Raw genomic sequence first — 15,860 nt, 5'->3', positions numbered from 1 at the left:
CAACTGTAGAATAAACCCTACAATGACGTGAAAGGTTGCAGTAATGCATCCTGTTGGGACGGGTGCAGAGCAAGCTGTGGTGTTCATGGTCAGTGTTAGGCTAAATCAAGGGTAGTAGATATTAATTCAAATTTAAGATGATGATCTGCTTATAGGTCACAAGTCACAACTACTGGAGCTCATTAGACACATTTTCAGTTTTGTGATTATTTTACCCAGGCTGCACTGCTACACCGCATATTCCCCACCTGCCAAATCCCAGTCTAACAGGCGATGGGGAGATACAATAACTGTCAACACTTGGTGGCAAAAAGGTTACAAAGAGTTGCTAAATCTAAGATTCTGGGTTTTTTGTGTCCACCTTCTTAAATCTTAGACCAGGGATGTCCAACTCCAGGTCTCGAGGCCCGGTGTCCTGCAGGTTTTAGATGTGTCCTTGATCCAACACAGCTGATTTAAATGACCTCCTCAAAATGTCTTGAAGTTCTCCAGAGGCCTGGGAATGAACTAATCAGTTGAATAAGGGGTGTTGACCCAGGGTGCGATCTAAAACCTGCAGGACACCGGCCCTCGAGGCCTGGAGTTCCCCACCCCTGCCTTAGGTGTTTCATACATCCTGCTTCAATAAATTCAAGCTCCTTCTCTTCTTACTGTAAATCCTGATCTGAGCTGGCGCTTCGCTAAAATCACGTCTGTGACTCTGGTAGATTCAGTGAACTCATCCGCCCCATTTCCTGCTTCATTCACGGAGACATAAATTACTTTTTAGTGCGTGACGGTAATTGCTTCTCATGAATCTGAAGGTGGAAACCAAAGTTTCCAGCAAATATAAACAGTTGTGTATCTGCTGCTGCTGTTACTCCTGCTGCAAGCTCATAAAAGCAGGACAATAATTCATACACTGACGCAGTGCACCCGCGGTCTTGTTCAGCAGAATAAATGTCATCTGGCTCAAACAGTTTAAAAGCTTTCTGTAATCCTCTCAGACGACTACGAACACATCGGCTTTGGTCCAAAAGACACAACCCCTGCCTCGCTAACTATCCGACTGTTTAACCTGGGCATCGTTTAAATTCCACCCAATCAACACGCTGTAATGTGATCCCACTTGTGTGCGTGCACGTGCTTCAGTGTGTTTGTGTGTATTTATGCGCACATGTCAGGACTACTTTAACTTTGGACACATCTCCGCTTTTAAAGCGCCTGTGGAGATTTGTCGAGCCAATCCCAGCAAACCCGGAGTTATCGTAAAGTACACAGTCTTGACCGCCTCACTGTTAAATCAACAAAATCTCATTTACTTTTAGAGGTTTTTTTTATTTTTGAGGAGACAGGATTGTGGAAAGTCCTTTTAATGGTTTTGGTTAATTATCTATAGCCACTAGATGCAGATTAGCACCATGAACTCAGGAGAAAAATAATGCCTTGCTCAAGAACGCTTAAGAAGGATAGATGGGAACTTATCTGTGACTTACTCGCTGCTTACTTTATTTATGCTGATGTTTTCACATTGTCATTCTAATTTGCAAATATTCTTACCTCTTACTTAGAAGGCTTACCTTCACATTTGTGGGTGGTTTCGCTCTGACGGTGGCCAGCAGGGCATTTACATTCATAAGAGCCGACGGTGTTGATGCAGTTGCCCCCAGAGCACAGCCCTGGCACTGCCTGGCACTCGTCCACATCTACAAAAAAGAAGAAAAGACACTGAAATTAATGACAAGCAAACGCACATAAGAACAAAGGTTGTAGTAATTACTGGAGTTCCCAAAGTTTGGGAGGCACAGCGTCTTATAAAGATGAAATCTGCACAGACTAACTTCAAACAAGATGCAGTGTTCATGGTATCAGTTAATGACAGCTCAAAGGATCTTTTTGTGTCTGGCAAATACTCTCTCGCTGTAACTCTGCATACTCTGTTTTTTCTTTTTGCTAAGAGAATGAGTTAAAACAGGCACTGACTTGGCACCGGCTGCAGTGTCTAAGACCACATCCAGAAAGACCCGCTTCAGCTCTTGCCTGAACAGGAAATGGCTTTTTAAATGTACATTTTTCCCAGCATTAAATGTGAGTCACTTTTACCAGTATTGGGAATATGTCAGTGGGCGTACTCCTTTCAATATAAAAAAAATAAAACTGTTTGGGGCCAACCACTAAGTAGAGTCAGAGCACTGTGAGTGGCTAATCCCTCAGAAAACACTGAACAACATGAATAAATCTGCATACAATGCTGCTTTAATAGGAAACAGTTTGTTTAATCTTCAAAAAGAACGTCCTGTCTACTGTTAATGAGCTCTCCGTGGCAAAGGCTGAGAAAGAAAGCAACTACTGGCCAACATCCTGACGTGGAGCCTGGAGCTCAGTCCTTACATTTGGATTCAGAGTCATGTGTGCTTTGTACTGCTGCCAGAAAGACGTTGCTCCTGGCTCTCTGGCGATTAGGTATCTTTAGTGTGTGTGTGAGTTAAAGACAAGAAAAAAGACAGAAACAGATATTCTGAGAGAGAAGGAAGCACAGACACAGACTCCTGGAGAGGAGTTAGTGACACATGAGCAACCTGGCAACCCCGACAAAAGAAAGGAAGCTGAGGAGCTAAATGGAAATCAGTTACTGGTTCCACATCCTTTACATTTGCCAGTTACGCCCATAAATAAGACAATTATACATATAGATGAGTGAACTGTGGAATTACCATCTCATCAGACTCATAAATTAAACACACTAGGCTTATAAATAATTACTGCAGTGCATTTTCTGGCCCCCAAATATTCATCCCAGCTGTGTTTGAGGTAGATGAGAAGCTGAATACTTACCGTAAGCATCTACCAGCACTCTGACACTTCTGTGTCTGGACTTTCTGGGCCTTGCTCTGCTTTACAAGCGATGCACTATGTCACCCCACAGAGTATAAACACAATTTGTTTGGTGTGGCAAAACTAGCAAAAACTGCATGCATCCGCACACAGCTAGGCTTGAAGCTATCAAGAAATATCACTGTAGCTAAACAACAAGCATCTACATGCATCCTGTCAGTTATTAGGTTTTAGGCTCTGGTCTTTAGCTTTAGCTGAGTTTAGCAATTCAAGTCAATTCAATTTTATTTATTGAAATCGCAACAACAGTCGCCTCAGGGCACTTTATATTGTACAGTAGATCAGTAGTACAGAGTAAATTATATTATATAAATTAAAGTCTGCAATGTCCCACCAGCATGAAGCAACAAAGGGCCTGACTGTGGTCATTTTACCGTGGACATGACCTCCACATGAGTCATACATGGAGAAGGCCTCAGGTTATTAGATATGCACGCACGGGGAGTCTGGTTTTATCTGAGAGGGGGGGTGTCAATCAAAGAGGGGGACTCTCAGTTCATGTTACTGTCACTCTGCTCGCCTGATTTTCTTGACTGTGTTATGTCTACACTGCATGTGTTAAAGAGCAGTAAAGTAAGATGAACAGTGCAAAGGGATACATGTGGATACTTTGTAAGGGAACAGTAACTGGTGGAAGCAGTTTGCTGTTACTGAAAGCTGAAGACATTCCCGTTCCCTAAATAAGCCTCCATCCTCTGTGTATATATTACTTTAGCTGGTTCCCTGAGTTTTGAGAAAAGTTCAGAAAAAGTATCTCAGTGCCCGCCCACTTTGAGTCTGCTGAATGTGATTCTTTGCTCTTTGTCTGGCTGTGACTGTGAGCGGATGCCCCTTCCTGGTCCCTGGGATTGGTGGATTGGACTTTTAGTTTTGGAATGTCTCCGATTTTGTTTCCGTCTGTGGTTTGATTCCGTTTGTTATTCCAGCTTTCCCAGTGTTTCCCTGTCTTTATATGATGTTTAGCATGAATCTTGTCCCTGTGTTTGGTATTTACTTCTGTTCTACTTTCTGTTTGACTTTAAAGCTCAGTTTGCTGTTGTTTCTCAGTGTGTGTCACTGTGTAATCCGTCCCCTTCCTCTTTGTCAGGTCGTCTGGTTGTGTTCCCTTTTGTGCATCCCTCCTTGTATACTGCTCAAGCATTAGCCAAAATAAAAGCCTCCTTTCATTCCATTCATTTTGTACTCACTACATGCATTTAGTACCTCACTAGAAAACAAACCTTCATGTGCTGTTGAGTTATAGCAGCCATCCCACAATGCAATGGGATGTTTAAAAGATCCTCCTTTTACATAATGGAGCTGCCTCTAAGTGGTTAATGATATATATATAAATAAATAAAATACACGTAACATATAATGTAATTGCAAGGAGGTATTTCTGTAGTCTATTGATTACTAGATAGTGGAAAAGGGGTGGGATTAAATAAGCTTATGCTTCTTCCTGCTCCTTTTTGAACATGAAAGTTATTTGTAGTTGTGGTTGCTCGTTTTCCTTTTGTTTTGCTTTGTTTATTTGTCTCTTTTTAATTCTATGTTGTTGTACTTTTTCAACATGTTCAAAATAAAGATTCAATCAATCAATACTTCATATATTCTAATAAAATCAAACTTTCTGTTTCACTGAAGCCTTCGTAGCTTATTCGGTTGTTGATAACATAAGATGACCTTTATTAGTCCCACAGGTGGGAAATTTGTTTTGTTACAGCAAAAGTGCAAATTATGTAGCAGAATTAGAAAACACTGGAATGCAATAAAATAAAATAAAATAAAATATACAATAGAATAAAATAGAAAAACAAATGCTATATACAACTGAGTAAGAAAATACAAAAGTACAACTTCGTCAGAAAAAGAATTGCACATATAGCAGTTTTATTGCACGTGTGAGGGTTTGATCAAAGCAAAAGTCTTTGTTGTGGAGTCTGACAGCAGTGGGGAGGACAGACCTGCGAAATCTGTCCCTCCCACACCGTGGGTGCCGCAGTCTCCCACTGAAGGAGCTGCTCAGTGCTGTCAGAGTCTCCTGCATGGGGTGGGAGATGTTGTCCAACAGGGATGACAGCTCAGCCACCATTCTCCTGTCACTCACCACCTCCACTGGGTCCAGAGGGCATCCTAGAACAGAGCTGGCCCTTCGGATCAGCCTGTTCAGTCTCTTCCTGTCCCCGGCAGAGATGCTGCCGCCCCAGCAGACCACACCATAGAACAGGGGTGGGCAATTCCAGGCCCTGAGGGCCGGTGTCCCTGCAGGGTTTAGATCTCACCTTGGGTCAACACACCTGAATCACATGATTAGTTCGTTACCAGCCCTCTGGAGAACATCAGGACATGTTGAGGAGATAATTTAGCCATTTAAATCAGCTGTGTTGGTTCAAGGACACATGTAAAACCTGCAGGGACACCGGCCCTCGGTGCCCACCCCTGCCATAGAAGATGATGCACCAAATCTGGTTTACTATCAGGTGTTTGAACTTTCATCAAAGTTTTTTTCTCCCATTAGGACAGTGAAACTAATAAACTAACAGGCTGAGGCTTTATGTCACACATTTGGAGCAAATAGTTCAAAACAACCAAACTACGTGTCGGTGGACTCCTGTCCTATACCGGTCGTGGCCCCGTTACGCGTGTGGCGTCACCTCTCAGAGGCCCGCTCTGAGGCGCCGCATGGACAGCTTCAGCTAAATTAAGACCTTAACAGGAAAATACAAGCTCGTATCCGGACTCCTGTGTACATGTAAACACGCTCTGTGCTGTTATCACTAGTCTGAGGATGTTGTACAGCAGGAACTCCAGCTGAGACGATGATGGATAAAGTGATGGTTTGGATGTTTATCGTGCACGGCTGTGTGTGTCTGTGTGTGTGTCTGTGTGTGCGTGTGTGTTATTACGTGCGTTCTTTTTCATCTCTGTTAACATGAAGTGGTAAAGACGTTCTGCCAGGTGTGTATACAAGAAGACAGAGAGCGTGGTCTGACCTTGGCAGGCTCCAGTGCGGATGTTGGGTATGAAGCCTCGTCTGCAGGGGTGGGGCTGGGCAGGACACTGCTCGCAGGGGTGGCCCCATGCTCGGCCAATGGTAGCGCAGCACAGAGTTTTGGTGCAGACGATTCCACTGAGCTGGCCCTGACACATCTGGTTGTTCACCTGGGTGAAACATGGCCCGGTCCTGTAGTCTGCAGTTTAACAGTGAGATCAATCCTTTGTTAATTGGTGGCTGACTTAATATTTCATTGACTCAATGATAAAGCAGTGATTCATTTCCTGGAGCACATCTGGTGCAGGATTAAATGAAACCACACAGTACATAAATGAGACATTTCTAAATGGAGGAGGCATATTTCCTGCAACATCTGAGTCTTTTCACTTCTTCCTGCCTTTCTTCGTTTACTAGATTTCGGTGCAACATTTTGGAGAGATGACTAGCTATTCAAACACATGCCTGCAGTTTAGTTTCTGTATCGAGCACTGGCTTAAAAACAAGAGGAGACAAGTTTAGGAGTCCAAGGCTTTCGATAAACAACAGGAGGGTTGGTTCCACTGAAACAGGTTAGTTCAGGCCTCAGATTTCAAACATTAGCTTATTAAATTTGCTCACATTAAGCTGTAAAAGTGGTTTCACTCAGCAGGAATTTGGCAATCTGATAAGAATGACTTCTGCGTATTTAGAGCTTCTATTAGAACCACATTTAACGGACAAACTGAAGCTCTTTAACTAGGAGCTGACGGTAGGCTAAACAGTGGAGGTTACAATTTCCGTCACAATTATGACTCAACCAGCTAAATAACTACCACAGAAAAAATGAAAGGGCATTTGGACACTTCTGTAATCTATCCTGGGGACAATGCCTATTATTTTGGCTGTGCAAAAACACATTGCTGCTAATGACCAACACTAATGTTGTGTTTGAAATGAACACAAACATCTCAGACGTCAGACTGATTCGTGCAGCTGTGACAAACAGAGCTCTGGTTTGATCAGTTTATCAGCACTGTTTACTGAGGACACCAGCGTAAGTAGTTAATGCTGGAAATTTGCCGCACGCACCCTGGGCTTTGTTTTTTGGACATGCATGTATTTTTCTAGACATTTAGAATCACACACACATGGTAACAACAGCAAAAATAATTGCACGAGAAAAGCAATCACCACTCTCGTGCTGCACTGCTGCCTGCCAGTGAAAATGGCATAATCTTGTTAACTGCACTTCACAAATCAGACTCGGTGAGCTCACGCTGAAACCATTTCAGCAATACAATGTTCGTCCTTTCAATCACATACAGCCTAATGATTGCTTCTCTTGTGGGAGAAACCCCTATTAAGTTCTCTGCAGTGGCGCCAAACTTAATATAGCCTTCATTAAAAGGAAAGTACGAGAGAAAAAGAAGCAGATTGTTAGATTGTCACAGGAGACATGAAAGGCTAACTGCATGGTTGGCTCGCCAAGGCTGTGACAGAGAAAGAGCGCTGCCCGCTCAGCTCTGAGGACGAAATGAGATGAAAGATTGGAGGATTCGAGAAGTGGTGGCTGTCAGTCTCCAGTCTTATTGCCCTTATTAGTTCCTTGTGCCATATGAAAGAGGATCACAAAGAATGGGCCAAAAAGTAGGAGAAGCAAGAAAAAGAGCAGAAAGTAGGTCAAACTGAGCGTGCAGCAGTTTGCAACTCTCACCCATCTGTCTTCATTTCTCTTTGTCCACTTCAGGTCTGTTTGTCTTTCACTCTAGTCTGCTTCCTGCTTGCCTCCCTCATCTGCTCTTTGAGCTTTCATCTTCATGTGACCTGGTGTCACATGACCGACTGTATGTGATGCATATTTCTCACGGTTAGCTCTAAAGCAACATAATGCACGCAAACGTCTCCGTGCACAAACACACAGAAAATGCACATTTAATTCCAGATTAAAAATGAATAAGAAAGAAAAAGAAAAAAGCTGCTGGTAATTTATAATTTACATTTATGTCAATAAATCCAGTTCAATCAATGATAAAGGTCTGACTAATAACACTGCTCCTGCTCTTTATCAAAAAATATTCTTCTATGTCACAACTGTGACACAGAAGAATAGCTTCATACACACACACACACACACACACACACACACACACACACACACACACACACTACTAGCAAGCTGAAAGACAAATAAGAAAAGCAAACAAATTCCGCTTGCTTTATCCGTTAAAACCAAACTGTTTAAATTGACATTAAAAAAGAAACAAAAGGAAGAAAATCCAACTAAAAAAATAAAAGTCATGGGGCGATCGTGGCTCAAGAGTTGGGAGTTCGCCTTGTAATTGGAAGGTTGCCGGTTCAAGCCCCGGCTCGGACAGTCTCGGTCGTTGTGTCCTTGGGCAAGACACTTCACCCGTTGCCTACTGGTGGTGGTCAGAGGGCCCGGTGGCGCCAGTGTCCGGCAGCCTCGCCTCTGTCAGTGCGCCCCAGGGTGGCTGTGGCTACAGTGTAACTTGCCATCACCAGTGTGTGAATGGGTGGATGACTGAATGTGGTGTAAAGCGCTTTGGGGTCCTTAGGAACCAGTAAAACGCTATACAAATACAGGCCATTTACCATTCCAGCCTCCAGTGTTTGATTTTGTCCCTGCATTAAAAAATAAATGGACTCTCCCACGCTCAAATCATCGACACTGAATAACCAAACGCAGCGGCCAAGTTCAGCAGCGTATTCGTGTGTGCTAAATTAAATATATATGCATGCACATTCTTTCTCAAGCAATGCCCCACTGTTGTCTGTCTCTTACACACATTAACACACAAGAATGCGTCTGCTTGTCTGTGTACATGATGGAAAACACAGCATCTGCATGAGCTGCAGCGTTTAGCTAAGCAAGAGACTGGAGCAGCAATCACAGCTTAGCTGAAAAGCAAAGAGTAACGGTGAATAAAGCTCTCCTGTCTCAGTGTCTGCTCTCTCCAAAGTGTGTGTGAGCCATGTGTTCAGGGTTTTGTTTGTCATGCACGTAAATTTGAATTTGGAAACAAAAAAAATAGCCTCAAGCATTCAGCTGAGAGCTCAACAGGTGTGTCAGGGCAACGTCATCGGTGTGTTATACATGTAAGTTTAGTAGACACATGAAAGCATGAGCACTGGCAGGTTTGGACCGGAGACAAATGAAAAATCCTGAATTGGTCTGGCTGACAACATTAGGAAGCAATTTCGTCTAATTAGAGCTCAAAAAGATGAACAGATAAAAACATCCTGCTATCCTCCTCACTCCGTACTCCTAAATCCAGTATCAAGGGACTGAAATCTCCTGTTTCATCCACACATGCTATGGATGCTACGTTCACTCACTCTATGCAGCATAAAGAATCTTTACTCTCCGGTTAGGACGGTGTGTCCGTGTATTACTCAGCTCAGAGTCTGCTTAATGTGACTGATGCACTTCCACCTCTGTTGGCTTACACAGTCAGCCATCAAACACTGTTAACAGAATGCAAGCTTTCACATATGATCTTATTTAATGAGTAAATCCTGTCTGTCTAGGACTTAAAGCATTCTAGGCAAACATTTTCCCATCAACCGTCTCCAACTATAGGATCACAAAGATGAAGAGGGCACGGGCCTGAGCACTGGGAGGAAAAGAGAGGGGAAGAGAAATGGCACAAGGGAAGAAAAAAAATCTCATTTCAGACTCATTAATAATCGCTGAAGTATTTATAAAACTCCCAGGAGGGAAAGTCTGGGAAAATAAGAAACCTAGTAGGTTTTTTTCATGGAAATCAGGCTATTATCATTTATACATACTTGCCTATGACAGGAGTTCAACAAGTCAAATGAATAAAGCATGTATACAAAAGCCTTTGAGTGTGTATGTGCACGTGTTTACATATCTTTGTGGGGACCAAACATTGGATGTTTACTATACTTGTGGGGACCAAAGTGCCCGTCCCCACGACTCTGAAGGCATTTTTGGGACTCAAAATGAGGGTTTAGTGTCAGGGTTACAATTAGGTTATGGTTAGGGTTAGGCATTCATTTTTGATGGTTAGGGTAAGCGGCTAGGGAAAGCATTATGTCAATTAGATGTCCCCACAGAGATATGAAAACCAGCTCTGTGTGTGTGTGTGTGTGCCGAGCACACGTCTGGCGGGTCTTGTGGAATTTCTGATTGCAGTGTTTTGTTTGTGTTTGTGTGTCCTTCTGCTGATGTGGATGTAAATAAATGATTCAAATGTGTGGGCTTGTTTGTTTGCATGCGTGTGATTGTGAGCATGTCTGTCCGTGTCTCCCGGCCAACCATAGCAGTCTCTGTTAGTCTTATCAGTGCCATTATCAACAGGCTTGAAATCGCTCTTTTCCTTTAGCCGTAATGATTCCTTAAGGAGCCTGCTCCTTTCATTTCTTCCACACTGAAAAAGCAGCCACTCAAACGTGACTAAATGTTTAACGCACACATAAGAAAGGCCAACAACTGTGGGAGAATGGCAGAGGGAGAGATAAGCCCTCAGCGTTCAAGATCTGATAGCCTTTTGCGTCAAGCAAACTGTGTGAAGGCACAGCTCACACACCCATGCCAGTATTCAGGACAGGCTGTGGATGCTGCACTTCCTCTGTTATTGTTTCTATATCGCGCCCATTGTACTGTACAATGTATTTGGAGTTCTGCAGCTACAGTATTTTAGTCTGTTTTAGGAAACTTGTCTAACAGTGGAACAATAATCCTCACTCTCATGAATGCAAACAGAGCCGCTGCCAAACCAGAGTCAGTCAAGTGGGCTCTAATCTCCATCAACAGCTCCCATTCATGAGCCGTTCTCTTTACTCAACAGTGGAAGAGTCTTTGTAGTGTTTTTTTAAACTGGAGCAAAACTAAACCGGTCCATTTTTCAACCGGCCAATCAGAGGCAGCCCCCGCCCACCACCGTGGAGCGACGATACTTTAATGCTGATATGAATGAGATGGATCATTAAATTTAGTGCCCCCATGAAAGCAGACACTAAAACAGCTAGTGAAATGTGACAGTCCTAATTATGTTTAATAAATACCAGGATGATTTCACTCAGAACATGTAATCATAAAAAGTATCTGGATGAAGGACAGGATTGGTTACGCCAGCAGAGTTCACCGAGTTTGCACATTTTTAGCCAGTTTTCTGGACTCTCGGCTGATATTTGCTCCTTAGTGGCTCGATCGGGTTTATTTTATCTTTTACTGCAGAAGTTTCTGCGTATGGAAAATGCACCATTAAAAGGCTTTCTGCAGGTCAAATTTAGCCAGGCTCCAAAGTGGCTGACTCTTGCTAAATTGTCACCGGGGGATATTTTCCACCCGTGCCTGCTCCAGCGCCCCCACACGCCCAGCGGTGCAGCCATCCTGTCCAGCCATGTTCTGTCTGCTCTTATCCAGAATCAATAGAACAGAAATAGCACAACTTCCTACAATTCCAGCACCTCAAATGCCCCTGACGTCAACACTTGCTGATGTACAAAATTGCTCCTCTGTGATTCTTATTATATTTGGGCTGGACTGGAGAGAAACTGGCGTTTGAGACTTTATAGGTCTGCAGAGACAGACAGACTGGACCAGACCTGGAACAGAGGAGGCACAAAGTTTCAGACTCACATTAGCTCATTCTTACTGTGCATCATACATGAACACAAAGGATGACCACACGGTTAACGTTGTGTGTTAATGTCAAGCTCATCGATGTTGTGGCCAAACATTAACTCACATGACGGTGCAGGTTTCCCTGCTTGCACAGATATATTAGTACACACGTTTGTATCCATTACATAACCATGGCGACTGTACAGATGATATATGATGATGACATTTTAGTTTTATATAAAACAGAACGATGAAACTGTCCCCAGACCTCCAGGCTGTTTGCGCATAGCTGCACGAGCTCACACTCCCCACGCCCGCCGGGGCTTCCCATGAGCCCGTCACACACGCCGTTCACCCATACTGGTTGACTTTCACTCCCTTCATAATCACAGCTCATCAGCAGTCTCCTCACTGAATCACACAGTAAATCTACTGACCCATGGCTTCAGTTACACAAACTCTAAAACCGCATGCAGCCTTATGGCGAGCGCACCCGAGCACACACCAGGGACACTTTGACCTTTTCAGGCCAAACCCAAAAAATTACTGGCCATTTATCAGACTTGCAGGAGAATTTTTGGATTTTAAATTGCAAATTATTGTTTGGTCAGTGTGACAACACTGCCCCATCCATCCATCAACCTGGGGTCATGGAGGACAACCGCTGCTCCTCAGTATCAAAAGGAGCTAGTCTGAGCATCTGGTTAGGATGCATCTTCGGTGCATCCCTTTGGAAGTTTTCCGGACACGCCCAACTGGGAGGAGACCCTGGGGTAGATCCAGAACCCTGTGGAGCGATTATTTATTTCGTCTGGCGTGGGAATGCCTCAGGCTCCCCCCAGGAGGGGCTGGAACGTGTTGCTGGGGTCAACAACATTTGAGATACACTGTTTATCCTGCTGCCGTCACCACTCAACGTCAGCTGATGGATGCATGGACTCAGAAAAAAACACACATATATATATCAAGTCATTTTGCTTTAAGGGTTTACAAAGGAAGTAAGTTAAAAATTAATTTACTGAAGATGATTGAACTCTAATTCCTGATCTTCAACCTTCATCCCAGCAAGGGACACTCTTCATGTCTCGTACTAATAAGATTCCCTGTTACTCTGTTACTATTACCACCTTTCAATCTGAAGCAGCTATAAGGCACCAAAAAGACTTGTAAGCATTTCTCTTGTGATTTCCTTAAAGTGCGTCGGTCCCCCGACTCCTTTAACAAGGAAAACATTACCCCACCCCCACCTCCAACAGCCTGTGTGTACACAGCTGGGGAGTCCATTTTCTCACCCCGGCCCACCCATCCTCTTCTCCTCCATCGCCCCTCTTTCTCTTGCTCTGATTTCCTACCTTGTCCCACTTCTCATCAGGAAACATGAAGAGTCCATAAGGAAACTTTCCTTTCTTAGTCCTGTGGGGATGTTATGGGGTGGGGGGGTCTTTATGACCAGATGTTGTGCTGCCAAACTCAGCACTGATGGTGTTGTAGTCTCTAAGAAGACAGGAACCAAGACATTTAACAAGGTCGGAAAGTGAAAAAAGAAATACCTGAAAGTGTTTAAAGAATCTGATTAAGTTGACAGGTCGTCCAAAAGAAGCTACACAGGTACACACACACACACACACACACACACACACACACACACACACACACACACACACACACACACACACATCTGCAGAAGGATGAAATGATTACAGGCTGAGAAGTTATCCTAGCCAACAGCAGGTGGGAGGAACAAAGACAAAAAGGGGAGTGGATGATGGAGGTCAACAAAAGGTAATGTGACCGAAAATATCTGACGATTCTGTTTTTCTAACAAACTGAACAGAAATGACTGGAAATTAAGAAATCAACCACGGCGATCTTTCTTTGGGACCTTGGGACTTACTTCCCTGCCATCACTCCCCACAGCACACATACCACAGGATACGGTTCAAAGCACAGGACAAACACCCACTGTCTGTCTGAGCTATGAAGTCATCCACCTTAGAAGAGCCTGAGGTCTCACCAGCTCTGCTGATAGGAACAACACTCACAGTCACAACATCAAAGCTTTCCTGGTTTGATATCTTTCCTAACATTAGTGCGTGTGCGTGGGTATGAAAAGGACTGACGAAAGACAGATCACTCCTCCAATCCAAGAGGTCAGGTCGAATATAATACACCAAATACACACAAACCTCTTATTTTCAGTTTTTAGCCATTTCACTCTGTTACAGTGTTAAAGTAGCTGCTGAGAATCAATGCAGGTGTACGCTGCAAACAATATCTTCATTTACCCGCATCATCTCAACAACATCTTTGGGTGTGAAACAAAAATCAGGCACACAGATGATCATATCATACAACATGTACACGTTCAACCACGGTAAGCACGGCGAGTGGAGGGTGTACTGTCTTTGTTCCTCGTGGTTTTCCCACCAAAGTCCGAGCAGGGATTCGTATTTGAAGGCCTCCTCAAAGGAAGAGAATCAGTTCACACAGTATAAACACAGCAATAAGGATGAGCGCTCACCTCTCTCGCACTGCGGGCCAGTGAAACCGTAGACACAGGCACATCTGTTGGGCCCGATGCAGCGCCCACCGTTCTGGCAGCCATTCTCACACACAGCTATGCGAGACAGAGGACAAAGAGATTCAGTAAGAATTGCAGACTTTGCGCTCTCTTTAATTCTTTCTTTCTTATAGATGTTTGAAATGTCATGACATCATTCTGTGTGGTGTTTGTTAAACAAGCCTCTGTGAGGCGTTTCATTTGCACAGATCAGACTGTAGATTTCTGCAGTAATATAACAGCATTTCCTCATTACAGTATGCTTCCGCTTGTACGCTCAGCAGGTGAAGACAGGAGCAACAGGCCTGTGAGGGCGTCAACTTCAAATGTCCTCGCTTCTGTTCTTATGAGGTTTAAGTGTAAAAGACCGTGACCAAAGTTCTGCAGACAACTTGAAGAATATCAAACATTCTTCTGAACACATGTGGTCTGCGCAGCACACAAGACACTGATGCAAGTTACACATATGTGCATGCACAGCGCACCGCCCCGCACCCAGGTGCGCTGACTCAGCAGTTTTGCACTCACGTTGTCCACAGTGGTTGCCGGTGTACCCTTTTGTACACAAGCAGGAGTCCTCGGCGCAGCTGCCTCCATTCATACACCTGACATTACAGGACTGAACTGTAAGAGAGAGGAAAGGTTTGGCTCAAAAGACACATTAACAGCTCCGTCTGAACATCTGCATTTTAAGTAAATATGGATTTTACACATGTTGGTAGTTTACACATGTTTGGAGGGTTCAGATTAACATACATTGTTCAAAAACACCCCAAGCTACAAATCCGGACCTAATCAAGCAGACTGAGGTTAGGCAATACGTCAAGCCAGCTGAAGGCTACAGCCAGTCAGGAATTTGCTGAAAAGAAAACTGGGGGAAGGGAGCAAAAAGAAGAGCGCACAAGAAGCAAAGAAGAGGAACAAAAGCCAACAGGGTGTGAAGAAGAGTACGGCAGAGAAAGAAAGAAAAAAGAGCCATAAGTGGTGTCTCTGTAAAAACCTTTCAGGCTGTCAGACTGCTTCCCCGGGTTGAGAGGGTCAATTTGACGATCTCAAACACACAGGAGCAGCTTCCTTAAGAGCAGCTAATTGGCGTTCCCAGCAGACAGGCAGCTTCTGCTGAGCCAGCTTTTGACTGAACGTAGCAAAGCAGAGACACCGACGTGCAGAGAACTTGACCGTCTTCATTGGGCCTCAAAAGTTGATTTTATTGTCCTTTAGTCCTCCTTTCCCTATAAACTCTGTGCCTTTCATGCTCTTCTGTTTTTATCTTAATCTTAAGTTCAACATTAATTTCCTCTCTCCTCCCTCCATCTGTCTGTGTGCGCGTCTGTCTCTCTTTAACATTTCTGGCATGCAGCGCTCTGCAGCAGAGGGGAAATGACTGAGCTTCCCCGTAGCTGACTTTGTCTAATGAGACTTTCTGAGTTTGCACACTTGCCAACAGGAGGTATTTCAGCCACTATAATCCACCCACTTATTTTGACTGTACCCAAACACACTAACTATGCCTTGTGTGAATCATAATGAAGGAATACGCTCTGAGGTAGCTTTTCATTTTGATCGCAGATTTCTGCCTTACTGGAAACTTGCGCAGCACCAAGTTTTAGTGTACATGAGTCAAAGCACAATGGCATGAATCCTTGGATCTGGATCCTGTGCAGTTTTGGAAAATGTAAGGCAGAGGTATTTTTCACAGGAATGGTTTACAAAGCTTTCATTTGTTCCATAGATTGAATGCATCTAGAAGTCGGGAAGGAGTCCCAGTTAGCTTTCTCACGTGCACCTCTTGGCAGGCTCCATGCACAGATTTGGCAGAAGCTCATTCTGTCTGGACTGTTCCTCATAGCAACACA

General features: G+C 43.9%; 1 protein-coding gene across 2 annotated transcripts in view; it reads right to left on the bottom strand.

Moving 5' to 3' along the window:
* Positions 1 to 15,860, bottom strand: part of fbn2b (fibrillin 2b) — a 66,021-nt gene that overhangs the window by 31,676 nt on the left and 18,485 nt on the right. For both annotated transcript variants that reach the window (XM_031745821.2, XM_039606979.1), the window contains exons 5-8: positions 14,533 to 14,628; positions 13,966 to 14,061; positions 5,850 to 6,047; positions 1,560 to 1,685 (exon numbers count right to left, since the gene is read on the bottom strand). In XM_031745821.2, coding sequence (XP_031601681.2) covers positions 1,560 to 1,685; positions 5,850 to 6,047; positions 13,966 to 14,061; positions 14,533 to 14,628 — 516 coding nt within the window. The remainder of the gene's footprint in view (positions 1 to 1,559; positions 1,686 to 5,849; positions 6,048 to 13,965; positions 14,062 to 14,532; positions 14,629 to 15,860) is intronic.

This window comes from Oreochromis aureus, linkage group 23 (assembly GCF_013358895.1).
Source record: "Oreochromis aureus strain Israel breed Guangdong linkage group 23, ZZ_aureus, whole genome shotgun sequence".
NCBI lineage: Eukaryota > Metazoa > Chordata > Actinopteri > Cichliformes > Cichlidae > Oreochromis > Oreochromis aureus.
This window is presented reverse-complemented; position numbering and strand designations above follow the sequence as displayed.